Source organism: Elgaria multicarinata, chromosome 2 (assembly GCF_023053635.1).
Source record: "Elgaria multicarinata webbii isolate HBS135686 ecotype San Diego chromosome 2, rElgMul1.1.pri, whole genome shotgun sequence".
NCBI classification, from domain to species: Eukaryota; Metazoa; Chordata; class Lepidosauria; order Squamata; family Anguidae; genus Elgaria; species Elgaria multicarinata.
Genome location: NC_086172.1, coordinates 74,822,474 through 74,850,310, shown reverse-complemented (window position 1 = coordinate 74,850,310; position 27,837 = coordinate 74,822,474). Strand labels below are relative to the sequence as shown.

The 27,837-nt window shown below is 43.3% G+C and overlaps 2 protein-coding genes across 2 annotated transcripts; one reads left to right on the top strand and one right to left on the bottom strand.

The window, feature by feature from the left end:
* The first annotated feature begins 852 nt into the window (after nt 1–852).
* LOC134393610 (protein lifeguard 3-like) lies at nt 853–22,561 on the top strand. Its single transcript, XM_063118668.1, has 12 exons — nt 853–919; nt 6,661–6,779; nt 8,969–9,060; nt 9,634–9,698; nt 11,675–11,728; nt 12,585–12,635; nt 13,900–13,939; nt 15,316–15,353; nt 16,971–17,058; nt 18,728–18,823; nt 19,127–19,180; nt 21,959–22,561. The coding sequence occupies exons 2-12, from the start codon at nt 6,686–6,688 to the stop codon at nt 22,100–22,102; spliced, it is 816 nt and encodes a 271-aa protein (XP_062974738.1). The 5' UTR covers nt 853–919; nt 6,661–6,685; the 3' UTR covers nt 22,103–22,561.
* Nucleotides 22,562–24,142: 1,581 nt separating this feature from the next.
* PNKD (PNKD metallo-beta-lactamase domain containing) lies at nt 24,143–27,817 on the bottom strand. The gene is made up of 3 exons (XM_063116734.1): nt 27,749–27,817; nt 26,223–26,418; nt 24,143–25,913 (listed from the first exon to the last, which is right to left on the bottom strand). The coding sequence occupies exons 1-3, from the start codon at nt 27,774–27,776 to the stop codon at nt 25,730–25,732; spliced, it is 408 nt and encodes a 135-aa protein (XP_062972804.1). The 5' UTR covers nt 27,777–27,817; the 3' UTR covers nt 24,143–25,729.
* Between the last annotated feature and the right edge of the window lie 20 nt (nt 27,818–27,837).

Below are 27,837 nucleotides of genomic sequence, written 5' to 3'. Positions count from 1 at the left end.
AAAGGCATCCTGATATTGGCAGTTTGATTTTAGATCCCTTTCCGAGTGATCTCTAAGATGGAATTCCCCCCTTTTCGAGTGTTACGGGTTGTTTACACAATGGGGAGAGACCATTTTCACCGCGGATAAGCGTCTCCTGTTATCCCTGACCGATGGCTGTCTGGGACTGATAGGAGTTGTAGTCTGTTTTCTCTATGAAGAGGTAAGTCTTCCTGGTTTGTTTTTAATAGAAACAACTTTATTGAGAAATAAAGAGTTCAGTTACTGTGCTGCATGGAGCTCTTTCCTTCTCTGGAGCTGGCCATACCTTGTCTCCTAACTAGTCTGAACCAGTTCCTTGTTAACACAACTAATTACACAAGAAGTCTTGCAGAGAGACAGTGCACTATTCCCATACAGTCCAAAATATCTGAAGGACCTACCCCAGGTTGACACTATTTCCGCCATTTGGGATCATGGCCTTTTTGCCTTCAAAAGCTGCGACACAGCGCCGAAATACCTTCCCATGATACCTTGTGTTGTGCTCCAGCGGTGCTAGCTGCTACATAATTTTAGGAGAAGGCCTGTGGGCCAGGAGGGAATCTGTTGCTACATATTTGGATGTTGGCGTCCCCCCTCCCCATCCCGGTGATGCTTTTCCTTCGAGGCCCCGCTGAGCGCTCAATGGATGGAGAGATTGCAGCGTTTTCAGCTCGCCTCTTGGGGGCGCTCCCGCTTCATCCCATAATCGGTTTCCAGACAATAGGAAGGTGGTGGAAAGCCCCGCGGTCTTCCCACCCCCATTCCGCCCATTCCTCGTCACTTCTCGGAACTTCCCCGCCTTTATCAAAGAACTGTTGCGGCTTTCATTGAAAAAAAGAAAGAAAAGAAAACAAGATCGGCAGAGTTCGGCAACGAGAGAAAAGAGAGCCACAGCCTGGTAAGGACGCAGGGAATCGGTTCAAGGAGTTGGGCACACGCAGGAACAAAGGGCTGCTACTATGCAGGAGGGGATCATTTCGGTTTAGATGGAGACATCTCTAAAGTAGGTCTGGATCTTGAATCCGGATTCAATTCTTGTGTTGGGACTGGGGTGGCAAAATCTCACATAAATCCTACTTAGTGTAGACTCTGTTGAAATAAACGGAACTTGAGTTAGTCATGGCCAATTTAAGTCCCATTCATTTCAGTGGGTTTATTCTAAGTAGGGCTTACTTGGGTTTTGCCCAGGAACTGCCTGGGGGTTATATTCAGATTTGAACCTGAGGGTAGTAACTTCCCAGTTTATTTCAAAGACAATCCTGGCACTCAGTGGGCAAAAGGACCACGACCTTGTGCTGGCGGAGGCTCCTCCAATCAGACCTCCCCAAGATCTCACACTGCTCTGATAACATTTTAACACCATACCTGCGAGATGGGCCGATTTGTTCGCTTCCGCCACACCATACCCTGTCTGCCCTCTTAGTGGTAGACTGATCGACTAGGGTTGCTAGTGGCTGTTGGGCATGAATGCCAAGCGAGATTTCAGATTCAAATTCCTGCGTAGATTTCCCAGTGTAATTTACTTTGGAGAGTTGAACTCAAATGAGTGAGACTACTCCATCCCTGCAAAATACTTGCTTCTGAATTCCTTGGAGGAGAGAGCAGGGCAGGATCTACACTACTGCTTTATAATGGATTATAACAGTAGTGACAACTGTTGGGGCCTAGGACACACTACATACGGTATATACCGTTCTCAAACCGTTTTCAAAGTGTCATATTTATTTATTTATTACATTTCTATACCGCCCAATAGCCGGAGCTCTCTGGGCGGTTCACAAAAATATCTTGCTTGGTGTAGATCTGGCATACATGTCAGCTCCCTGTTCTTTCTCACAACAACCTTGTTAGGTAGGTTGGGCTGAAAGCCAGCGATTGGCCTAGGCCCTAAAGGCAGGGATGAGCAACTTGACGCCCTCCCGATGTTTAGGCCTACAAGTCCCTCACCATTGCCTCTGATGGTTAAGGCCAGAGGGCAGGATTTAAACTTGTTGTGGCCCTAAACTATAACATGAGTGAGGCCCTTCCCTCTTCAACAAATAATAAAAAAATTAAATGCAAAATACGAGCTGTACAATTAAATGGAATTTGATAGTCATGTAATATAGGTATTAAACATGCAAGTTATATGTGTGCAAATTCTATAGGAGTTTGTCAAACACATAACACAATTAAACAATATAATATAAGGTTATAATTTATAAATTAGTTGTAAAGCACAATGTAATTATTCCTTGCACATTTTCTTTGTTTTTTTGGTAAGAACAATACATGTAAATAAAAAATTTAAACCATTTATAACAAAAGTTATATTAATGAAGTATAAATTTAGAAAAAGCACATTCAAAACATTTTTACGCGATTTAATACTTGCGATCAGAGGCAATGTTGTAAACGTTTTTTTCTTTCTAACGCGAAGCCCCTCATAATGTGAGGCCCTAAGCTGTAGCTCGTTTAGCTTGTACAGAAATCCGGCCCTGGTTAGGGCTGATGAGAATTGGAAGACCAAAAGATCTGGAGGCCCCCTAGTGAGCTCCATAGCTGGGTTGGGATTTGTATCCTGGGCCAGATCTACACCAAGCAGGGTATGACACTTGCAAAATGGTTTGAAAACTATATGGAGTGTATTCTGGGCCCCAACAGTTGTCACTATTGTTATAAACCGTTTGAAAGCACTAGTGTAGATCCTGCCTTAGTATGATACTCTAACCATCGCACCAAGTGCCCATTAACGTTTGGGGCCAGAATGTACTTGTACCCTGATCTTGCAGGACTGTGGATTTGTTTTATCTTGTTGTTTTGATTCATTCACGGAGCAGTGAGCAGCATCCAATAAATATTGCCCTACTCATTTCACTTGGCACTTTGTGTTGTGTAAGCCTCTCCATTGGGGGCTGAGGTCAAAGCCCACACCCAAGTTCTGTAGAATGGGGATGTTTTTGTGACCCAGACTTCACCCTGTGCCCATGTCCAGTGGCTTTCTTAACTTTGGTTCCTTTAGTCAGTTATACAAAAAGAAGTGCAAGCAAGGAAACATAAAAATTCTAACCTCCCACTCAGTACATTTCTGCTTTCACTTTTCCCCATATAGAGTTAGAAGCATCCAGATATGGGTACGAAGACAAAGGAGTCATAACTTATCGTGCATGTTGGAACAGAATGAAGACATAGTGCAAAAGTGAGCTAGCAGGGGAGGTACAGAAAACTGGGGATTATTGAAAGTATTGAGCAGGAAAATAAGCTGTGTACATTGATTTGACTTACTGGCCACTCTAGCTGAGTATTAAGTGCAAGATTGAAATGTGGGTGAGATAGTGCATCTTGTTGATTTCTCAGACAAATGGGTAGGAATAAAACCTTTATATCTCGAGAAGGGTTGCTCCTATGAAAAGATTGTTACTGAGTTTTTTGTAGCAAATTTTATGCCCTTTAATTTTGTACTAAGACATCTTTTCTGTCAGATTACAAATAATAGACTTATTGTGCGAAAACTGGATTTTGGGTGCCATTTTCCAAGGTGGCTGCTGTTACGATGATTTGCTGAGATGCCTCTATATCTAATTTTAATCTACATGGTCGTAAATACCACCATACCAAAGTTCACAGTTGTATCACAATGTGCACGATTTGGCCAGAAATTGTCATTAAGCCGCTCTACTATAGGAGAAGAAACCATGTTGGCTGAGGCAGAGTGACAGGCAGCTGAGCCAGCCAGCATTTAACTGTTTCTTTCACCAGCATCCAGGCTGTGTCACATCATTTCTTGCTCCACTCAGGAGCTTGCACTGCTGGTCCTCAACCCTCCTCTGCTTCGTCCTATCATGCCCCTGGGTTCTTGATGCCACACAGCTCCAATGCAACCACTCAGGGTATTGAGGTCGCAGGCACTTCCTGGAAGTGTGGCTGGCTGGGACGCTTGCACCGCTGTTGGCACTTGTCATCTTGTGGCACTCACCATCTTGTGAGCTCGACAGGCTGAGCAGTCAGATTGAGGTCCTGCCACAAGGACTTGGTAGAAAAGCCTAAGCACTGCACAGCATCCAGAAATCCTGGTTGGTGATAGTGGGAGGAGGAGGAGGAGGAGGAAGGGTCAGGCTGAGCAGAACAAGCTCCTAAGCAGGAGGGGGAGTGATGTGGCACAGCCTAGATGGGGTGGAAGAGACAGCATGGAGTCTACGACCCTCACCCTTGTGACCTCCTAATGGGGCATGGGTCTTTGTTTCTCAGGCCAGGTCCCTCTGCCCTCTCCTAGATATGGCCCTGTTCTCAGATGCCCCAATCGAATGCTAAAGAGCACCCAACTGTTGTAATGTAGCAATAGAAAATGTGCAGTTCATTATACAAAAGCTAGACATGTGCAAAGGTGGCACTAATAGACCCATATACAAAAGCAGGAGAAAATACTATAGAACAGGGCTTTTCATACATAAATATAGAGCCTTGTTTTTTTCTCTCTAACCATGTAAGTATAATGAAGTATGTGGTAATGTGCTCCAATTCAGCAATCTCTAAGGATGTATCCACTTTGGTTATGTGAGTAAGCACAGTTCTTTAAGGGTGACTATACCTTTAAACAGGACTGGCTATAGGAGCACTCACTTTGGGAAAATGTACTCACCTGGCTTGTCCAGATAGCAGGCAGCAGTAGCCATTTATCGTTCACTGCCCTAAGGTAAGATTATTGGGTTAAAACAAACCTAATCCAATTTTATTTTTGCAAAAATGTTTGGTATTACTACTTCATGTCGGGGTAAACATCTTTCAATAAATGAAAAAAAAAGTGAACAGAAAAAGGGAAATAGGAAGAAAGTTTGTGTCACCCAACCAATATTTTATCTTTAGCGGCAACTTGGCTTCACACTGTTTTAAAGAACATGTGGTAGCCCCTTTTTGTGAAGTGTCCTGCATGTACCCAGGCAAATTTTGGGGTCCAGTCTGCCACTCCTCCATTATAGGCTTTCTCCTTATTCCTCTGTGTGGGCTTCTTTGATCCTGTGCCATGTCCAGGTTTTGAGAGCCATTAGGCAAGACACGCTCAATTGGTCCCCACCTTCATTGGCCCTGTTCAGAAGACACCTTAAACTATGGCTTTAACCCCAGTGGTTAAGCCAGAAAGCCAGGCCGTGTTCAGAAGACACCTTAAACCATGGCTTTAACCATAGTTAATAAAGCAAAAATCTTTATTCACCATGGTTAAAACCATGGTTTAAGGTGTCTTCTGAACATGGCCTGGCTTTCTGGCTTAACCACCATGGTTAAAGCCATGGTTTATGATGTCTTCTGAACGGGCCCATTGAGTCTACCTTTTTATCAGCATTGACTCTTTTCAGACAACACGCTAAACCATGCTGCTTAACCACAAAATGGTTAACGGAATGCATTAACCTTAATCAGTTGCTATTGCTCCTCATCCTCTTTCTCATCATTGCAGAGAGAGCCATTGAACAAGTAGGCAGTGGCATCTACTGCTTCTCACCATTGCTGTTGCCTGGGCCGCCAGAGCAAGAGGCAAGTGAGCAAGCAGATTGCAATGTTGAAGAAGAGGAGCAGCTCCAGAGGGCTCACCTGTGGCCCCTGTTGGAGTGTGGGCCTTGGGCAGGTGCCCAAACAGGCCTACCCTTGACATTAGCCCTGCTGGGACCCTTGCACACCACACTCTGGTGGCTTAGTTGAGGTGTTCTCCTGTGCACAGTGTAAGTCCCTGTGGAATTCCTGGAGCATGGCCCATTTTGGCAGGGGACCAAAAAGTGAGTTCTCTCTGAATGGACTGGGAAAGTTCTGAGGAAATTCAGGGGAGCTGTTTGAGGAGATTGAGAGAGGAAAGAGGCTGAGGCAGCAACGGAGTAAAAACAACTCTCTAGACAAGGCAGTGGAGGAGAGAGCAGCACCCAGTGATCCTCCAGCAGCAACTTCCTTTTCTTGCAGAGTTGTGGTGGTTTTGTTATTGTTCGATATTTATATCCAGTCTCCAAACTGACTTGCCATCAACATTAAAACACTCACGAATGAAAAAACGTAAAGAAAAATATTTACAACAATGAAATAATTTAAAAAAACCAAAAATGAAAGCTAAGAATCTGAAAAGGCAGCAACAGCATATGAATTCTGCACAAAAAGCTGTCCATCTAAAAGTGAGCAGTGATGAAGCCAGGCAGGCCATTATTTTCACAAATAAACTACATATACGTATGTATATATATATCTCACAAATAAACTATATATAAACTAAATGTAACAAATTACTACATGAACAATAAAAATAAGAAGTAACCACAGATATCACACAAATTTTAATATCCAGGTTAAATTGAGCATTCCGAAAGTCAATAAAAGGAAGCAAGTTTTCTGAAAAATTGCAACTCCTGTGCTCTTAATTGGTTAAAATATTTATATACTACTTCCCATTTTAAAATTTCTGAAGTGGTTTATAGTAAATGATAAAACAATACATCATTATGATAACACAATAATATTTAGACTAGCTCATACACAGAGGATGCAGTTCACAACGTGTTCTCTCTCTCTGTATGTATATATGTAGTGAGAAACAGCTCTCTGCAGGATCTAGCAGAATGTGACATATATATAGTTAAGCATTCAAAGAAGAGACTGGTGAGATTTTACCTCCTTGTTTTCCAGGTGCTGTTAACCACACTGAGGCATAATGACGGAACCGAGGCCTCCTCCCCCGTATGATGACAAAATGACGGAACTCAGGCCTCCTCCCCCATATGATGAAAGCACATCTGGTGCTGAAGGTGCGAGAGCATGTTCAAGTACACTCTAGTTTCTGTGAGGGAAGGAACCTTTCCTTTTCATCAAACCTAGGTGAGGCAGTGGCTGTTCTGAACCAGTGCCTGGGCATGGTAATGGACTGGATGAGGGCTAATAAACTGAGACTCAATCCAGACAAGATTGAGCAGGTGGTTCATCTGTCCGGCGAGGTGATGTTTGCCCTGTCCTGGATTGGGTTGCACTCTCCCTAAAGGATCGGGTCCGTAGTTTGGGGGTGCTCTTGGATCCAGAACTGTCACTTGAGGCACAGGTGAGCTCAGTGGCAAAGAGCACCTTTTATCAGCTTAGGCTGATATACCAACTGCACCCTTATCTGGACAGAGATAGCCTAGCTACAGTTAACCATGTTCTGATAACCTCTCGTTTGGATTACTGCAATGCGTTATACGTGGGGCTGCCTTTGAAAACGGTCCGGAAACTTCAACTGGTACAAAACAGGGCAGCACGGTTACTAACAGGGACTGGCCGACGAGACCACATCACGCCAGTCCTTTTCCAGCTTCATTGGCTGCCAGTCCAGGTCCGGGCCGGATTCAAAGTGCTGGTATTAACATTTAAAGCCCTAAACGGCTTGGGGCCAGGCTATCTGAAGGAACGCCTCCTCCCATATGTACCTGCCCGGACCCTAAGGTCATCTTCAGGGGTGCTTCTCTGCGAGCCCCTGCCAAAGGAAGTGAGGCAGGTGGCTACCAGGAGGAGGGCCTTCTCTGCTGTGGCACCCCGGCTGTGGAATGAGCTCCCTAAGGAGGTTCGCTTGGCACCTACATTATATGCTTTTAGACGCCAGGTGAAGACCTTTTTATTCTCCCAGCTTTTTAACAGTCTATAAATAAATTTTAACTTGGTGTTTTAAATTTGTAATTTTGCATTGCTGCTGTTTTTATCTGGTTGAGCTTTTATATTGTATTTTATATTATGGTTTTATACTGTTGTTTTATACTTTGAATGTTTTTAATTTTTGTGAACCGCCCAGAGAGCTCCAGCTATTGGGCGGTATAGAAATGTAATTAATTAATAAATAAAATAAAAATAAATTTGGCAGAGGAAAATCTTGCATGGGGTTGAGAGATAGGAGAAACTGTATTGGCAGGTAGGAAAGCTGAGAGTTTGGAGGGTGAGGAGGGGACCCAGTACTAGGTAAGCTAAAGGCCAAACTAGATATGACACTATATATGTATTTAATGTACATGGCTATTTAACCGGAAATACCCCCAGGGAGGGTAAGTTAATTATTATTGGGACTGCAGCAGGAAAACAAGGAGGGAGAGTTTAACCATTTCCAGGTCTGTTGTGGTCCTGACAAAAATTGCTCCTCTGAAGCTGCTGTTTTCATTGGGAAGAAAGCTCCCATTGGTGCCAATGCAGAGAGGGAAGCCAGAGGTGGGGTGTTTGAAGGAAAGGTGGGTGGTGGAGAAACCTGTCAGAAAGGGGGATGGGGGATCCTTGCATTGGGCCTAGGAAAGGCGTTTTTGGGATTGGAGTGTAGGGGGTTAAATACAGGACTGTTGGTAAGGCAGAAGAGGCTAAGGTCTGAGAGAGGAGGGGGCTGAGAGTCAGGGTAGCTAAAGAAGGCACTGGGGTGAAGATGAAGAACTGGAAGGAATGATTGGCAGTGGTAAGAAAAAGAAGAAAACCCCCAACAAAAGGGACAGGGGGACCCATGCAGGACCCTGGGGATGGAAACGGATGTATGCAGTTGACGGGAAGGGGTAGACAAGACAACCCCCAAAGTGGAGACTATGAATCAGGAGACCAAAGAGTCATTTTAGGATGATACAGATTTTCATGTAGTATCATTTATTATTGCTGTTGTTTTTATATTGTTTTGAACCCTGCTTTAAAACACACACACAAAGCAAAGTTAAAAGCAAGAATACAAATTACATTAAGAAATAAACAAATGAAGGAGAACTTAGTGGAGCAAATCTGCTCTCTGGCTCGCATGGAGCGGTCAGATGGATAGAGGAGGCTCTCCTCTTCAGACAGTCACCCTCCACCAGTACCCCACAGAGGAGACGGCAGGGCTGAAGCGCTCTGAATTCGCACGCATTGCTGTTAGCCCCATTCAAGTGTTCAAAAACGGTTATAATTTAACTAATCCAGATCGTTGATTGTAAGTTTCTATTCATTAATGTTGCTCTTTCTCATCTAGTCTTGACAGATGACAGGAGTTGTATAGAGGAAGGTGGCTTCCGCATTGCTTACTGGGTTGAAAAGAACGTCCGTCAAGCTTTCATTCGCAAGGTAAGCCTGAAGAGAAGACTACAGAATCCTGTCTGAATAGGGTTGCGGATGAAGTGTGATGTTCTGGTGCTTAATGAGATGAAGTAATGGGTCCACCTTTAAAAATTCCTTTCACATGGGGGTAGCTCTCTCACAACATCACCAAACAAGAGGAACCCAATTACGAAAAGCCAGTGTGGTGTAATGGCAAAAGTGTTGGACTGGGACTCTGAAGATCCAGGTTCTAGTCCCCACTCAGCCATGGAAACCCATTGGGTGACTTTGGACCAGTCACAGACTCTCAGCCTCACTGCTTTGTGAGGATAAAGTGGAGAAGGAGAGGAACATGTCAGTTGCCCTGGGTTCCTTGCAAGAGCAGGGGAAAGGCAGAATATAAATGTATATTTTTACTATGCTCAGCAGGATATAAATGCCAAGTAAAATAAACAAACAAATAAATAAAATAACAAAATTTAGCAAACAATGAAAATGTATGCAAATACGTGCATTGTCTTTAAGTTGGATGCAAACAGCAACATATTACCTTGCATTCACACCTGCCCTTACCCCCATCTCCTTTGTCTTCTCATCCAGGTCTATAGCATCATCACTTTCCAAATACTGTTGACTGTGGGCATTATTGCAATCTTCACCTTTGTGTAAGTCTTCTTGTGCAACTGTCGGCCACCCATTTGGATGGCTTTAAAAGGGGATTGGACGAACTCCTGGAGGAGAAGGCTGACAATGGCTACTAGTTCTCATGGTTATATGCTAGCTGCACGATCAGAGGCAGTATGCCTATTTACACCAGTTGCTGGGGAACATTTATTTATTTATTTATTACATTTTTAAACCGCCCAATAGCCGAAGCTCTCTGGGTGGTTTACATGGGTAGGAGGGTGCTACTGGGCAATTATAGATTTATTGTCATTCTGATTTGTATACTATATAGACATTGTATACTTTGTTCATTCATTTTGTTAAATTTGTTCATTGTTATACAGCCTTTGACTGTTTCTTCATTCTTCGTTTGAATGCATCATCCTTGTTTACGGTTACTTTTTTAGGTCCTTTCCTCTTGCTTGTTCCACTTTGTGAGGGCTTCTCCCTTTTCTTTGCACTGTTGTGCGTGCACAGTGCATTGCAGCAGAATTGTAGAAACCACTTGTCCCCTAACCCCCTGCTTTTTTCTGGGGTTGCTTTTGCTGGAAATCTACACATGGGGGTGGCAAATTCATAATTGAATCATGGAAATCTGGGTGCATCTGTTTCAGTAGCAGCATACGAAAAGTACATGGTTTTGTGTATACCACTTGAAACCCTCTAAATGTAAATGATTTTAAAATACTCACAAATAAATGAATAGTTACTTAGGTTACAATGTTTGGAGAGGATGTCTGCGTGTTTAGAGAGGAAAGAAAGTCCTACAACTCCCACCACTCCCAGCAGACATGTGTGGGCTTGGAAAAGAACTGGAAAATTTCAGTGGGGAGAAGCATTCCCCTCCCCTCGAGGACCTTTCCTCACCCCCCACCCCAAAATTAGAAAAATTGAACAGCTTTGGATTATGAAATATTTTCATCTAGAATTTAAGACAAAGTTTTTATATATTTTTACCCAGCTTTTACTCCCCCTCCCCATGACTTCTAAAAACGATGTAATAAGGACACTTTTATAGAAAGACTAGAGATGTAAAATGTGTGGAGTTAATAAAGCCATGGGAAACATGCTTTTTTTAATCCTCTCTGTAAGATTTTCACCACATTTCTTTCATTTCTTATTAAAATTATTGATCTAAAGTATATTTTGCTGATAGATATTTATGCTCAGTTTCCCAACATGTGAGTAGAGTCGTCAATTTGCATTACTGGCAGTAAATGTGCTTTCAGAATCCTGAGTTTCTGATGCTGTAACAGTCATTTAAAGTACTTCAAATCTATTCAGAAAATACAAATTTACTCATTGAGTTTACTTTTAATTTTTTAAAATATAATAATTTTATGAGCAAACTAGGTTATGCATAAAAATAAATCTAGGAACAGAAAGGCTGCTTTCTGGTGCCTTCCAGATGTTTTGGACTACAGTGCCCAGCATTCTGACCTCTGGCCATGCTGTCTGAGGCTCAGAGGAGCTGAAATCCAAAATATCTGGAGGGCACCAGGTTGACTTAAAGCAACAAAGTGAGTTCAGATCTGTAAAAAGAGCACAAAAGATAAGTATTGCTTATTTTTCAATTTCCCCAAATTTCTGTGTCTACCCCCCACCCCGGGGGGAAAAACCCAGTTTTTTTCTTCTTCTATAGCCTCAAAATTTCCGGGAATTTTACCTCTGTCTCTAAACATGCATAGAATTGTGCCCTTAGTTTGTTAGTTGTTCTCATGGTTAGAGCTGGAGAGGAGCCCTGAGTGGTAGCCAAAGTTCAAGTCAAAGGTGTGAACATGGTGTGAATGATTTCTGTTCACCAAATTCTAGTGGGGAAAGCAGGATTGTGTGTTAGATTTCCGACAATGATTGTGGTGGTGATGTTGATGACCTTCGCAAGACTGTTAGTGGACATGGCACCTTCTGCGTGACTTGGCCCAAAGTAGGCTGGCACCCTGATAATACTTGATCTCATGTCTTCCTTCCTCCGCAGAGCCCCTGTGAATGGTTATGTGAAAAATCATATCGAACTGTACTATGTATCTTAGTAAGTATCCTTCTCTATACTGACACAGGTTGAAATACCACTCTTGACCCGTTGCCAGGACAGATTGCTCTACTGGATGGCTAAGCTGTGTCATGTAAAGCTCTTTGACTTATTTCTGCTCTCTCTTCCATCATTATCGTTCCATTAGGGTTTCATAGTTGTGTTGTGTACAGAGTGTCTTTGGTAGCATGGTGTAACCTTCCCCAAAGGAAGCATCTTCTGCCTTGGAAACCCAGAGCCTGGTAACTCTGATGAAACTTGGATAGATAGATAGATAGATAGATAGATAGATAGATAGATAGATAGATAATCAGTTCTTGGGTGTTGCCCAGTTATAACTGTCTCCCTTCATGGGGCATGTCTAGACGGGGTGATAGCCCGGGTTATCGCCCTACCCTTCAATTTCAATTTTTCACGTGGTCTCAGGATGATCCCGAGACAGTGGGATATGTGGCCTGCCATCGTGGTTTTGTCCCGGCTCTACGTGAGTAAACACGAGGAGCCAGGGCATGGAGCTCCTCAGGAGCTCTGTGGCCATCGGGGGTGGGGTGGGAGGAGCGCGAGTTTTTTTTAAAAAAACGTACAGTTTGCCCGGGCGTGCTCCTGCGCTCCTCTCTGATTAAAAAAACAAACAAAATGGCAGCTGTGACATCCTCTTCCTCCTGGGATGTTGCGCGTCGCGTGTAGACGAGGGGAACGATCTCGCGATCATCCCCCTCAACCCCCCTGGTATGAGGAGGCAATGAGGGACCTTCACTGTGAAGGATTTCCCAAATTTAGAAAGCTGTTTATTATTTACAGTTGCCAACCAGCCAGTTTAAATAGGCAATAATGGTCTTTTCCCTCCCATCCTCAGCATTGTATTCTTCATTACCTACTTGGTGCTGGTCTTTTGGAGGACCATCCAGTAAGTATCTGTTGGTTTCTTTTGTATTTTCACAAAATGGTGGGTGCAGTTTTTGCTGGGAATCCTGGGAGGGAGGGAGGGAACAGGTGGCATTCTGACAGTGTGGAGGTGCGGCTTTGCAAGACAACTGACGATGGGATTTCCTGCCATTTTTTTCTCTGCCAGTAGGTTGGAGCTAGGGGCATTAATACGAAAGAGAGAGAGAGAGACACTGATAAAAATAGTGCCTGCTTTTGGTGCCAGGCACCCCTCTTCATTCAAAATGGTTGAAGCTGAAGAATAGTTTTAGGTCCAAATCAAAATTAAACCAAGGAGGGACAAGGGGGTTAAATCAGGTAAGGCATGGGAAGGAACAGGTCTGTGTTCTCTAGAATGACTTTATTGTGGCCATGGGGGTGGTGCGGTGTTAACTTCCCATCTTCTTGGGTTGAGGCTGTGGATCCAGAGGAGGGACTGGGAGTGGGAGATGGGATTGCCCTCATAGGCAGCCCTGGATGTTCCTACTACTCTAGAAGCGCTGGTGCAAGGAACCTGTTTTGCCCATACCTGCCCAGCCCAAGGAGGTTGTGTTGCCTTTCTCTGACTCAGAGGATTCCAGCCCAGAAGCCCCAGTGGAACCATGATCTTCCCTGATCTGTCAGAGTCAACAGCTGATAAAGCAGTCTAGGCCCCTTCAATTGAGGCTCCTCTCACCAAAGGTGGACCACCCACCCAGATCAAGCTGTAGCTCTGCCTAAGGCTCACTCTAAGCTTGGCTGCTGCTGAACCAATGTTTCAGCCTGGCTCTTAGGAGTCTCCGGCCCAAGCTACACATAGCTATGTCCAGGTTGCTAGTTCAATCCTGAACCGTTGCCTTGCTGGAACCTGGACTTCTCCCTTCTTTGCTTCACCTTGTCCTGCTCTGCTCTACTTTGCAGGAACTAGAACTTGCTATTGTGTGGAACAGAACATTTCTTTATTACTTTTATTTAAATTACTTATATACCATATATAAGTTCTGTAAGCGGTTTACATAAGGAATATGCACAATACAATATAAAAGCCAGTAAAAAAAGATAAATATATTAAAAACATTACAGAAATAATAAAAGTGCAATTACACGTTAGGGAAAGCCTGAGCGAACAAGTGCATCTTCAAGAAGCATCTAACATTCGCCATGGTTTCTGCCTCTTGGACCACATGCGGGGGAGCATTTCAGAGGGTGGGTGCCACTACCAAGAAGTCTGACCATAGACTCTGACTCTTCTTCATGCTCTTTTTCAGGAGACGCTTTCCATGGAACATAATCCTTATGACGATTTTTGTAAGTAGAACTGCGGTGCTGATTTGGGCTGAATATGTTGGAATGATATGAAGTTCCCAATATGGGGAGATGCATGGTGGTGGAAGAAGGGTCTGGCATGGACATTAAGTAGCAATGACGTATTTGGCTTGCCACAAGCCTTCAAGCAACATTAATTGTTTAAATTGGTCTTATGTATAAAGAAAACACTTGCAGGAAAATGGCCACATCCTCAGAAAATGTGTTACCTCCTTATGTTTGGGTAGTTTGCTGAGAATATTGTATTTGTCTTCCCTCATCTGGCTGTCAGGCCAAACGGGTACATTTTACCTTGCCCTCCTCTTTTTCCTTCGTATAGAGGAGCAATTCACACAAAATACAGGTGATAGAAAGGACATTTGGGGTGCTTCCCAATGAGGTTTTTAATCACGCTATCACCCTGCTTCAAACAAAATTTTACAGAGGGTCAGCCCATCCCCCGTAAACAGTCCCTTCCATCTTCTTCCTTAGCACAACAAATTCTATTAAGGAGGGAACAACAAAATGGCTGCCTGCCTAATGGATAGCACTAGGAGTTGTTCATTGGGAAGCACCTCAGGTTTTAGCATAAGCAAGATGTAGAAGCTTTTTACACCCTTCCCTTGTAGAAAGAGTTCTGTTTCTTTATGTTGGGCATGGAGAAGTTCTCTAAATCCCAAGGAGCATATTTCCATTACATCGTTTATAGCCAAATTCATTAGACACACGTGAAACTGCCAGCCAATCATAGAGTCCATTCCCCTCATTACTCAAGGCGTTGACTCCATCATTTCCACCCACATTTAATTGTACAGAGTTTCTTAATGATTGAAGCAGGATCCTGAACTGTTATGAATGTTCAGTTCTTCTGAGAATGTTTTAACATTCCTATACCAAAGGGGAAGCATAACAGCTTCAACTTATACTTTGGGAAAAGAAAGCTGAATTTTGTGTCGTCCACTTCACCAATGCAATATTTGCAATAGCGGTAGATCACATGAGTCATCAAGTGATAACTTGTGAGATGTCAGGTGGGACACATTCATGAGCGAAGCAGCCCTTGTTTATCAAGTCTATCCGGCATTTCCCACCTTACAGTTCCATTGGTGTGACCTTTTATTTCATGAAACTAGCTGCATTTTGCCAGGGTAGCAGGATAGCTCTTTCCTGCCACAGATCATGTAGTAGCAAGAGAAGACATTCTGGGCTTTCTTCCTTTGTTGTTTATCCTCGTCATGATTTCATAATAGCTGTAACAAGTTGGAATAGGGGCTGCGGTGGAGTAACATAGAAGGGTCCGCCTTCCAGGCATTACAGATCTAGGAGATCTAGAGACATTGCTTAGGTGAAGCTCTGTTAATTGTTTCTTTTTTCTCTAGACCATGGCCATGGGATACATGCTGGGCACCATTGCCAGGTACTACATAAAGTGGATTTGCTCTTGTGATTGCAACTGCGTGTCCCGTCCCGTCCCCCTCAACTGCCAGCTGTTTGCACTGTTGCCACCAATGGAAGTTTCCCTCCTGCAGCTGATAGTGGCTTTAAGAGGTGTTTTTTTTATCAGAACCATGGCAAAGTGAGAAGGGTTAATGACCCTCCACATGTTTGATGGTCCTGATCCTGTTCGACACCCCCCCCCCCCGCTTTTATTTTCAGTGGGCAAATTAGACTTATCAAATGCAATTGGACATTTAACATTGTGTCTGGTTTAACCGACAAAAGTCAGTTTCTCCATGGATTGGGTCTCTAGCTGAATTGTTTTTATATATAAGAATGTATATCCCACACTTGGGCAGAGCAATCCAACACCAGCAGGAGAGGGAGGATACATGGCAGAGGAAGTGCTAAATTTAAAGCCCTGCTGAATTTATGCAAAAGGTGGCTGGAGTGTGTGTGGGGGAATTATCCCAGCTCTAGGGCTGGTCTCACTCCCTCCCCTCCCCCCATTCGAGAGTCATGTCAGGAGAAGAGGAAGGCTTTGGATCTGTTTTCAGATGGGAGATCTGCAAAATTCTATGAGCCCCTAAAGTACCCTCCCTGGGACCATAGGACTGCACCCTTAAAGCCACATCTAATGTGGCCCTTTAGTCTATGCTGGCTGGGTGGGGAATTACGTGTATAAACATGTACTGCATGCATAATTCCCCAGCTCAATCCAAAAGGCACACATCTAGTTTGAAGAACCTGAAATCCTGTTGATTGGCACAGGACAAGAGCTGTAATGAATCTCACCCCTGTTCCCTCTTGCCTGCCAAACAGATGATTTACAGGATTTAGACTTTAAAAAAGAAGCTTGCATGCATGCAGTTGCCCACGTTCTCTGGATCAGAGCCAGAGGGTTATTTTTGAGTATTATCAAGCATTCTAACTCGGCCCATGACACTTGCAAACAAAATCAAGATTGTGCCGATTCCAGCTAGACTAAACAGTGGGTACAAATAGATCTTACCTCCGGATGCTTAAGGCACGACCTGTTTCACCCTTTGCATTTAATCAGTAATCCCTGAAGTTGTGTCTGGAGAACTTTGCATATCAAAAATGTGGAAATATTTGAATATACTGAATAGTATTTTTATTTAACTTATTTCTATAGCAACTTATAAAGCAATGTCTGATATGGAGAGTTGGTTGATAAAAGTATGAGAGGTACCAGAAGGGAATACAGCAACAAGTTATGTAATATTAAGACAGCAATCTTGAACAAACTTACTAGGGAATTTGTCCCCTTGAACATGGCAGGACATATTTCTGAGTTAAACATGCATAGAATTGCACTATTCAAGTGGATTCTATTCAAATTTATGTTCATTTTTGTTTTGGAGGGAAGAAAATTATGGGTATATATATATATATTTGACAATGCAATGGTGGAAGGTGATTTGGGGGTGGGGGGTTATAAATAAGCCTGGAATTATGTTTTACGTTCTCCCCCCCCCCCCCCCCGTTGATCTTTTCTCTGGATTTTATATAATAGTAAAACTGTTACAACAATCTAATGTAATCCCAAACAAAGTTCTTAACCCTTTGTTTGCAGCATGCACAATACCAGGGTTGTAATCCTTGCCATGACAATCACAGCAATTATAACCATCGTTGTCACTATTTTCTCCTTCCAGACAAAGGTGAGGTGGCCTGTTCTTTCAGTATAATTTAATAGTTTCTTATGGTGTCCTATTCCTCATATTCTTTCTGTAAAGCACAACTGATTCCTTAATCTAACTTCCCTTTAATTCATGTGACTTCCCCAATCATTTTATCCCCACTGTTGGGGTGGAAGGAGTTTTAAATTCATCTAACTCTAGCTCCAGAATTTTTCTAGACTTAAAACATATGTGGCTTATGTTTATAGTGATACATAATGGCCCCAGTTAGAAGACACTTTAAACCATGGCTCTAACCATGGTGAATAAAGCAAAAAGCCATATTCACTGTGATTAAAGCCATGGTTTAAGGTGTCTTCTGAACACGGTGTGGCTTTCTGGCTTAACCACTGTGGTTAAGGCCATGGTTTAAGGTGTCTTCTGAATGGGCCCTATGTAGGCCTTTCTAGATGTGGCCCAAAACAAAAATGATCTTTTAGCCCTATCACACTGGCAGAGCACTATTCTGTCCCTATGTTATGGGTGGGGAGGTGGTGCAGGTAGACTTGATGTGTGTGATGGGGTGGAATTACCCTACACTGGAAGGATTTCCTATTTGCAAGGTTGTTTTGTTTCCCTTTTCTCTCCCTCTCTGTTTTTTTGGTATGTGTGATCCAACACAGGAGAAAGTGAGTTTGCGTCCTAGAACTGAAAAGTTAAACAAGGGGGAAAGAGTCATAAAGGGCTCCACTCTTAAAGGTGGCCTAGAAATAATCTTAAATAAGTTAGCAAGGCAGGTCTGCTATTGAGTGGGCTGTTTTCCCTGTGTTCAGGTTTTATTAATGTAGAACAAGATTCTAATCCATAATTTTTATTGTACAGGGGTGGGGTGGGGGAAGCACTTAGTTTAAGAGGAAATAAGGAGAAAATATTTAAAAATAGTTTTTAAATGTTTTCAAATTAGGGCTGGCACGGATGGAGGGAGGAGTAATGTGTCCTTATTGCTAATAAGTGTCTGGCATTCATGCAATCACATTCCCCAATGAATAATATGGTACTGCAACTGTTGTTCTAACTGGGAGAAAGGAAGTGGTTTCCCCAGCCACCAAAAGCAGTGGATGAGAAGGGTGTTCGCTCTGCAGTGGAAAGTGTAGTTATCTTAACTAAGCATGTTTGGATCCCATCCTCACAATACAAGCATGATTTTTAAGAGCGTTGTCTGGTTCCCCCACAGTTGCATGAGCAGGGCATGTTGCTAGGGCAAAAACATGCTGTGTGGGAAAGGCCACTTAGCTGAAATTCCTGGTCATGTAACACAATGTATACCTGGCCCAAATGATACGTGGTCCTTCATATCATGACTTTGGCCTAACAGCCATAGACCTCCTGGGACTGTACCACTTTAGAACTGAAGCTGGCAATTTGAGGTCTGAATGTTCTTCTATATGAAGATGGTCTGTGCGTGTAGAAAACTGGCACATGCAGCGGTTGCTCAGCTAAATGCCTTTGCCTTACATGCTAGCTTTCCATGGAGAGGCACATGGAAGCAATCAGCCATGCATTCCAAAAGAATCTGGTACCGGGAGTGCTTGGCTGATGGGTTGCAGAGCTTCTGATCCATTCACGTTTGGGCAATAAAATGAAATGATGGGAAATGACTGGGCAAGAAGATATTGGAGCTTGCTCTATAATGTGTCATTCTCATTGGCAGGTGGATCTGACGACCTGGACTGGCTTTTTCTGTATCCTGGCCATTGTGGTCATGGTGACGGGCATCTTCACTACCGTTGTCCTGACCTGCAATTACGTAAGGGGCTGGAGCAAGGGTTAGGGTTGGCATATGTGGGATCAGCCCTGGCCACAAAGTTGGGAGGTGGTGAATGATGCATGCCCCCGCTGGGTTTCCCTTTTCTAAGGACTTCATCCCTTCTTTTGGGCTGAGGCCCGTTTTGAAGTTCAGGTTAATCATCTGCTGCTGCTGCCTTAAAAAGCCCTTTAGTTCATAGGATATTCTCTGTATGATAATGTCAGGAGGGATCCTGCTAAGCAACCACTTAAACTTCTCCTTGTAAAGGTTTAACTCGTTTGTTCTTGCCTTCTTTTCTTGCAGGTATACTGGCTGGACATGCTTTATTCGGCCCTGTGTGCCATTGCCTTCACCCTGGTTAGTAAAACGTTAGATCCTGTTGTATGAATTATTAAGATACCTGTTCCTAAGACAATGTGTGTGTGTGCAGCATTTTGACAATTCATGGGGTTATCTCCAACGTTAGCCCAACTTAAAGTAGACCCATTGAAATGAATGGCCCTTAAGTTAGACTGCCATTGGATACAACTCTTGGTGTGCTACAGAAAGTATGATTACGCAAGGCAACAATTCAGCATTGTACTGATGGATTACCACCTGTTAGAAGCTGGCACCCAACAGGCATCCAGACTAACTACTCTATGGCAATTTAAGCTAAAGGGACACAAAAGCAGTGACAGTACTGGAGGGTGAATTTTGCCCAACTTCTTTAGATGCATAGCCTATACTGCTATGTTGTTGTTGTTTTTTAAAAAAATTCTCACTTCTCAGTCAAAAATGGCTTGGGTGACAGTACTATACAGTTTATCTTCATAGCAAATAGATGTGGGCTAAATCCAAGGAGAGCTGCTTTGGGAGATGCTTGCAAAGTGTCTGGTGTTTATACAGGATCAGACCTTTGGTCCATCTAACCCAGTATTGTCAACACTGACTGGCAGCAGCTCTCCTGGGTTTCAGGCAGTATTCTGACTAATCCTAACTGGAGTTGCCAAGGATCGAACCTGGGACCTTCTGCATGAAAAACAGGTGCTCTGTCACTGAGCTGCAGTCCTTCCCCATTAGTGTCAGAACATGAAGAGCCTTGGCTTTGGAATTACCAATATGTTCAACCATGCAAATGAAATTGGGATTTTTTTTAATGATCTGCTTTTTTTAATACATCTGCTTTGATGTATTCCAATAAACTGAAAAAGTCTACAAATGACATTGGAAATAAGTGAGGAAACTAGTCATTGTTTGCTGGGTAAAATGTCTGCTGTGATGAGATAAATTCTTGAAATGCCCCCTCCTTATGAAATAGGCAGAGTGGCAACAAGTGAGTCTTTTTAGTGGTGGCTCCTTGAGACTTTCCCTAGAACAGGGGTGGGCAGATGGTAGATCAAGATCTACTGTTAGATCTCTAGGTGATTTGCATTAAATTGGCAAGAGTTCCTGATTCCCAGTTCCCTAAAATAGCAACTGCTAAAAGGCCTTCCCTCCTGAAATAAGTTGCTGAAAAGTAACACTTTGAGGTGGAGGCAAGGAGGAGCCAGGAAGTGGATATCTGTGTGATTGGGCTTGTGAGCTTGGGTTCCTGGAGAAGGCTATCAATGGCTACTAGTCCTGATGGCTATGTGCTACCTCCAGTATCGGAGGCAGTAAGCCTGTTTACACCAGTTGTTGGGGAACATGGGTGGTAGGATGCTGTTGCATCTATGGCCTTAGCTAGACCTACCTGTTATTGTACAACGGAGGGGTGAAGATCTCGTGATGTTTTTATTGCAAGATCCCCCCTCTGTTTACATGTTGCGCGCGACGACCGCTGAGGGAGAGGTGTCACGCCCGCCATTTTGTTTTTATTTTTAAAGGGGAAGATGTGCACGAGCGCTCGTGCACAGAAGGTAGGTGTTTTTTTAAAAAACTTATTTTCCCTGCTCACCCCACCCCCGATGGGCGCAGTGCTCCTGAGGAGCTCTGCTCCCTGTGCGCGGGTCCCAGTACCTTGTGAGGAACCGCAAGGAGCTGGGACAAACCGTGGTGTCCGGCCACACGTTCTGCATTCTCGGGCTCAGCCCGAGAACATGGAAAAACCAGGCCTAAAGGGTAGGGCGAGATCCTGGGGCAAGGGAGGGATCATCCCTCCCTGATCCCGAGATCCCCTGTGCGTCATGTGGACACAAAGGGATGATCCCGGGGATCGCCCCGGGATTTCGCCCCGTCTAGCTATGGCCTATGGCCTGCTTGTGGGTTCCTGGTTGACAACTGGTTGGCCACTGTGCAAACAGAGTGCTGAACTAGATGGACCCTTGGTCTGATCCAGCAGGGCCCTTCTTATGTTCTTATGTCTGGTACTGATCACAAATTCCTGCGCTAGGCATATGGTCCAAAGCATCCTGCTCTTTCTTCCTTATAGCATACATCAGCCCGACTGAGTGACTATTTTGTAGCTGGCTTCAGTTGGAAGATATCAGGGTTCAAGTAAAAAAACAAAGTAGATTCCGCAAGCTTGAAGTCTGCCCACTTTTGCCCTAGGGGTATCCCAGCTGGCATAGAGGGTAATATTTTTTTGCACCAGGCAAACTTTGTTCACTCAGGCCTTTTAACATTTTTTAGGCTGCAACCCTATGCATATTTAGACAGAAGTCCTACAACTCCCAGCATCAACCAGCCAGCTGAGCTGCATCCTTAATTTTTTAAACACATGTAATATCGTTGCATTTCCAAATATTTTAAAAGTTTCATACAAAGGTGATTTATTCTTTACTTTGACAGTGTTTAATTTATTTTCTTTTTATCCCAATTGGGATTATTGTCACTCTCTATGGGTGTGGTGTGGTTGTTCTTTATGCTGGTGTTGCATGTTGAATAACAGATTTGAAGCCAAAACATCCCTCTGTTCTGGTCAGTGAAAAGTTATTCTGAAGCAAAAGGCACAGAAGCCAGCGGATAATGTAAACAGGACATTAAGGAAGCTATATTAAGCAGCCACATTTTGAGTGGATGTGAAGCCGTTGAGAAATTAAGTGGGACTTGTCAAAATCACTAGAGTGATGCTTGGCTGTACCCAGACTATAATATGTACACACAGAAAGGAAGCATTAGATGATTTTTTTTTGGAACCACGTGACTAATTGCTTCTTTTGTGATTTCCTACAGTTCCTGGCTTATGATACCCAGTTGCTTCTGGGGAACAAGAGGTTTGCAATCAGTCCTGAGGATTACATTTTTGGAGCTATCCAGATCTACGTAGATGTAATCTACATCTTCCTCGCATTCTTACGGCTTGGGAGAAGAAGTTAGGGACTGGGCTCCTGAACCAAAGGCCAGAATTATTCCTTGGCAACTTCTGAAGACATTATTTTCTGAACAGAAGATTATTTGCCTTTCTCCCCATTGCCAGCGCATGGATCTGTTCTTTGCAGGGATCCTATTGTAATGAGTATGGATTGTATAAAAGATTTCTGTCTGTCCATGCTCTCAATAATGTCCTACATATATGAAAAATAGTATACTACATGAAAAGTCTTTTACCTACTGAACTGCATGGCCACTATCCAGATATAGCTGTGCTTAAAATTCCACTGGAATCAATGAGATAAGTTAGCCACAGTGCATGTTAAGCTCAGATGGTTTCAGTGGGACTTAAGTGCAATTAATTTTTCTGGATCAGGGCCTACACTTTTGCATTGTTTAGCACCATGCATCTCAGAAATATACTGTGTCTTGCAGTAAAAGCCAAATAAATATAGAGGTTTCAATAAGCTGATCATCTGTTCTTGTGGGATGACATAATAAACAATACAACTGAATAGCATTGTGGAGTATTATACCACCACCTTGCCTAGGGCTCCAAGATACCTGGAGACAGTCCTGGGGCGTTGTAGTCCAACACATCCATAAGGTGCCAGATTGGGGATGGTTGTATTAAGCACACAAGGAGGCCTTGACTCATCCACTGTCTTCCATAACCAGAGCTCTATTCAAGGCCTATGTAGGCCAGCACGCTGTTTCCTACTGTGGCTGTCTCTGTGTGGGAACCCCTCACACAAGACATGAGTGCGGTAGTTCTCTGCTGCAGTTGTTCTCCAGTGACTGCTATTCGTCCTGGAGGTAACATATAGCTATCATGTGACTGGTAGCCACAAATTTAGCTTTAAAACTAATCCCGTTTTAAAGCCATCTAAGTTAGTGGCCATTACTACATCCTGCCTCAGAGAATTCCATAGTAACTGTTGTGTGACAAGTTATTGTTTTGCCTTTCCTGAATCTCACCATTCAGCTTCTTGGATGATGCATTCTAGTATCATGAGAGAGAGAGAACCCAAGCATGCCTCCTCTTACTTGCTTTTCCCTCTAAGCTAAAAAAGCACCCGACATTAAAACTGTTCCTTGTATGAGAGTTGCTCCAACCCCACTGATCAGCACTCAGAACTGTGCACCGTATTCCAAGTGTGATCATACCATAGTTTTGTATGAATACATGATAGTAGTAGTTTTATTTTTGAGCCCTTTCCAAGTGATCCCTCGCATGGAATTTGATTTTTTCATACTTGCCACATGTTAACATCAACTGTTTCATTGATTTATCGACCGCAGCTCCAGGATCTCTTTTCCCAGTCAGTCACTGCCAACTCTCAACCCCCATCAGTCAATATGTAGTTGTGTGCCTCCCCACTCCCAACCCCCAATACACAGAATTTTACAGTTATCACATTTGCCATTTTCTTGCCCATTCAGTTTGGGGAAATCTCTTTTAAGCTCTTCAGAATTTCTTTCTCATTCAGAATAATTTGGTAACATCTGCAAATGTGATCACTACGCTGCTCACCCCATCTCCAGATTGGACCTAGGCAAAGATGGTCAAATGGTCAAATCCTTTTGTGCATTGCCCTTGGGGGAGGTGAAAAGAGGGATACAATTGGAATGGCTCATAGCAATAGGAACATGCCTGATTTTAGAAGAGGACCAATGGGTAAATGTTCACAGATCAAACTTGGTTGACAATTTCATGATCTGGATTTCCTTGTTCATGCTGCTTCCCTACCCGCCTAGAGTAAAAGTTATAGGCAACCATGAAGATGCAGGACACATAGGAATCCTGATCCAGCCACCAATTGTGCATTATTTTGTGTATGTACAAGCCCTATGGGCTGGATGTGGGTGCCATGTACAGCCATTTCCCAATAGTCTTCTTGGACCTGTTTGTGCATACAGAAGTCTCAACTCTGCATTGCATATGTGAAGGGGATGGAATCTATGCATAGAAAAATATCACATAATCCCTTCATTTCTTATAAAATAAATACATCCACTGCACTGAATAGCAATGACTAAGAAGCACCATTTTTAAGCCCCCATTTTATTTGCTCCCATCACAAAATCAACAGGTGATAAAAAGTTCCACTTCTTAAAAAAAAACTCATAAAAGAGACACAACTAATCATTATCAGACAAAAATGTACATTCAAATAAAATCCCAATATTTGGGGAAGACACTGAAAAGTTGCACATAGCCATGCTATTTAATGATTCCCTAAATGTGATGTCTAGTCAGTTACATGTGTGGACTATGGAGAAATTTGTTCCTTTTACGTTATATCACACCCTATTGATATGGCTAGGTTGTCCTAGCTATTAGGAAAGTTATTGGAAGCTGTTTAAGTGGTGATAGTGCCAAATGTTACCTTAAGTGAAATGAACATTTTTTACAGGCATGTAAGGACAGCAGAAGGCACTTTGTGTGGAAGTGATGTAACAATATATCTGATTATCAACAGTGGTTACAAACAGCAGTTGCTCATTGTAGCAATCTATCCCTACGTATGATCCGATTCTCTAAAAAGGGCCATGCAATAATTTTACCACCAGTTTTTAGGAAACTAAATATTGTGGTGGATGTCTCACAAAGCTCAGTGACATCAATGGCTTTAGCACTTCTAACTCTGTTGGCTTATGGGGTCAATCCATTCACAACACACTCAAATCTGTATAGAAAAACAGGCTTACATGGATTCCTTCCAAGCATCTCCAATGAATCAGCTTTCATAAGTTTTCAAGTATTCAATGCATTATTTTTATGACAATTTGTCAAGTTGGGAATGATGTGACTTGGCCTCACGTGCGGCCAGTCTTACTGTAAAGAAATGTGATGAGAACTGAAAACTATTGACTACTCACAACCTTTTGTACCACCTATAGAGAAGATATGTTTATGCTACTGCTGTTGAGCTAAAGGCTTGCTTCCACTAGGGCTGCACCACTTGCATAAGTGCAGCAGCCCTGTTGGCTACTGCCTCCTGTATCTATCTGTAATTATTATCTCTAACGTCCAGGAGTACACAATCTCAGTGGCAACATCTGATCTCTCCAGGGTCTCCCAGGCCATGCCTTCCTGACCCTACCCCTTCCCCCCCCCCCAAATCACCAATCATTTGGCAGCTTGGCAGCTATTGTGTTTTCCCCCCATTTAAAAAGCCATTCAAATGCCTCTCTTAAGGCTCAGTTACTTTATTTGCCCCCTAGGCTTAGTTACTTAGTTGTTTTTCACCCACCCCTTCTACCCAGGAGATCTTCCCAAAAATGGAAGTCAGTCCTTGGGCCAAAAGAGGTTCTGCATCCCTGCTCTCATCTCTCATTTACCCAGACCTATCAGATCCCTTTCTGGTCTGGAAGTATAGCAAGCTGTGCCTCTTCGCCTTCTATTAGGATATATCCAATGCTGAAGGGTACTGATTATGAAGGATTTATTGATAACCTCTGCTAAATTTCATGCAAAGGTAACATGAAAAATCAGTTCACTATATATACTGTACAGCCCTGTATCGTGCCCCAGGTAGGTACAGGGAATTCACCAGGATATCTGTGAATGGCTGAAGCCAATAACTGCATGGTAGGAGTACAGAGTGCCAGCAACTTTGCACCCCAGGGCTAGTTTTTCGTTTCTATAAGTTCTTCTGTTGCTAGTGATGTTGCCCTGTATCGTTCTCTTTTATACTCTCCCTTGTTGGATGCATGGATCTTTTGATGGATTTTCAGCTGCTTCAGACGGTTCTTGTCCACTTCTCGCTTAGTGAGGAGGAAAAGGATGATGCCACAAGGGAAACCAATGGCCCTGGGAAGATGAAAATAATATTTAAGCTAAAACATACATGGAATTCCAGTTGCAGAAGGCACAGAGATGTAAGCAGGCAACTAGATGCTGCCAGACAAATTTTGGTCTGGGCCAAATCATGTCTTCCTGCCATTCTTGCATATGATCCTAATATCTTCCTTACCCTTTCCAATTTGGCCTATGTATGTAATGCAAGGCTTCCTTAGTCCTTCTGTCAAATAGGATTACCCAACATCATAGCCTGTAAGTGTGACAGTAAATTAGGGGTCCTAGGAAGATTGTAAACAAAATGGATAATGCAACGCTCACCAAGCAATGCCAACTGCCTTCATGGGGTTCTTGGCCTTCTTTGTGGGGATATATTCTGCTTCACAGACCTGTTCACTAGGCTGTGACTTTGAGGGCAATTCTCCAAAAGCCCTGCGGCTACTATGAAACGATCTGACCGACGTTTTGAAAGACACAATTAAGCCTGCAGCTCGGCTCACAGTGGCAGAAAGAAGGCCTGCAAAGGGGACATACTACAATCATGAAATTGCACTTTTAATAAAAGAGTTTCATCTAGATTTATCAAGATTTTGCTGGGCTCTGAACTCACAACTATTAAAATACACATCCTTCCAATAAGTAAGCACTGAGTAACTGTAATTTTCACCCTTCTTTAGCTTATGTACACAACATTGTGCTTAACAGCCTGACCCTATGCATGTGTTCTCAAAGGTAGGCTTCATACCCAATGGGACTTATTCCCAAGTAAACATGCATAGCAGATTTATTTATTTTTTACAGATATCATTTGCCTTTTCCTCCAAAAAGTCCCAAGGCAGCAGAAATGGTCCTCCTCTTCACTTTATCCTCAGAATAACCCTGTGAAGTTAGGCTGAGAGTCAGTGACTGGCCCAAGCCACCCAGTGAGTTTCATGGCCTAGCGGGGTCTCTCCAGTCCAACACTCTAACCACTACAATGAAGTAACTAATCCATCATATCTGTGTTCATGAGCATATTGCAAAATGTCTTTTAACATGCCTGCCCCTTAAGATACCTGTGTCATAACTAATTGTGGCCAGAAGATAAAACATAGTATCAGGTAGGGTGACCAGATGAAAATGCGAAGAGATTTAAAAAAAACACAAATCACATAGAAGTTTCAGTGCATGGATAATGTATAAGTTACTTGTTGTTTCTTACAAATATACATTAAGTAGATCATTATAGCAGAAAAGAGGTCAGGGCATTTTAGAAGGCAAAGTTCTTCTTGGCACACAAGCACTGCTACTTGCCAATACATGCCAAAATGTGATTTCCTACTTCTATATAACTGTTACAGGCACAGGAACACTGTCTGTCTCTGCTTCTGTTTATCTAATGAGGAGGAACAACCCACAGGGCAGAGCGTCTCACCACAAGCCTACAAATAAACTCCTTTTTGGATTTCCAGACAAAGGACTTGGAAGAAAGCAGCATTAAAGGACGTGCGTGCAGTGACAATCGGGATCTAGTGTGGGGTACTGGAGTGTTAGACCTTGTCTGGGGATATCACTGTATACATCCCCACGCAGCCATGAAGCTCACTTGGTGCCTTTGAACCAGTCACTCTCTCTCAGTCTAACCTAAGTCGCAGGACTGTTGTGAGGAAAGAAAAAGAGTAGGGGAAAGTCATACATGCTGCTAGTCTGGGCTGCAATCCCACAACATTCCCTCGCCCGGGCCTGCAGTTGCCCCACCCGAGGGCCATTTAAATCAGCAGCCACCGTGATCCCTTTTTCCTCCCCGAAGTCTCATCATCCACTCCCCACCAAGATCCATTTCAAAGCCTCCCCACAGTCACCCTTACCGGGCACACGAAGGCAGGCAGCCGCCATCTTGGGGAAAGGCGCATATTCCTTCCTGGTGCACGCTGGGTAGTGAGTCCACGGAAAGGTG

Bases quoted from the DNA above. Each gene is read 5' to 3' on its own strand.
- LOC134393610 (XM_063118668.1), top strand. From the start codon at position 6,686: ATGACGGAACCGAGGCCTCCTCCCCCGTATGATGACAAAATGACGGAA. The intron at 12,636-13,899 runs GTAAGTATCTGT...GCTCTTTTTCAG, and splicing joins GTCTTTTGGAGGACCATCCA to GAGACGCTTTCCATGGAACA. The intron at 17,059-18,727 runs GTGAGGTGGCCT...TCTCATTGGCAG, and splicing joins TTTTCTCCTTCCAGACAAAG to GTGGATCTGACGACCTGGAC.
- PNKD (XM_063116734.1), bottom strand. From the start codon at position 27,776: ATGGCGGCTGCCTGCCTTCGTGTGCCCG. The intron at 26,419-27,748 runs GTAAGGGTGACT...TCCCCTTTGCAG, and splicing joins TGCCTGCCTTCGTGTGCCCG to GCCTTCTTTCTGCCACTGTG. The intron at 25,914-26,222 runs GTGAGCGTTGCA...TCATCTTCCCAG, and splicing joins AAGGCAGTTGGCATTGCTTG to GGCCATTGGTTTCCCTTGTG.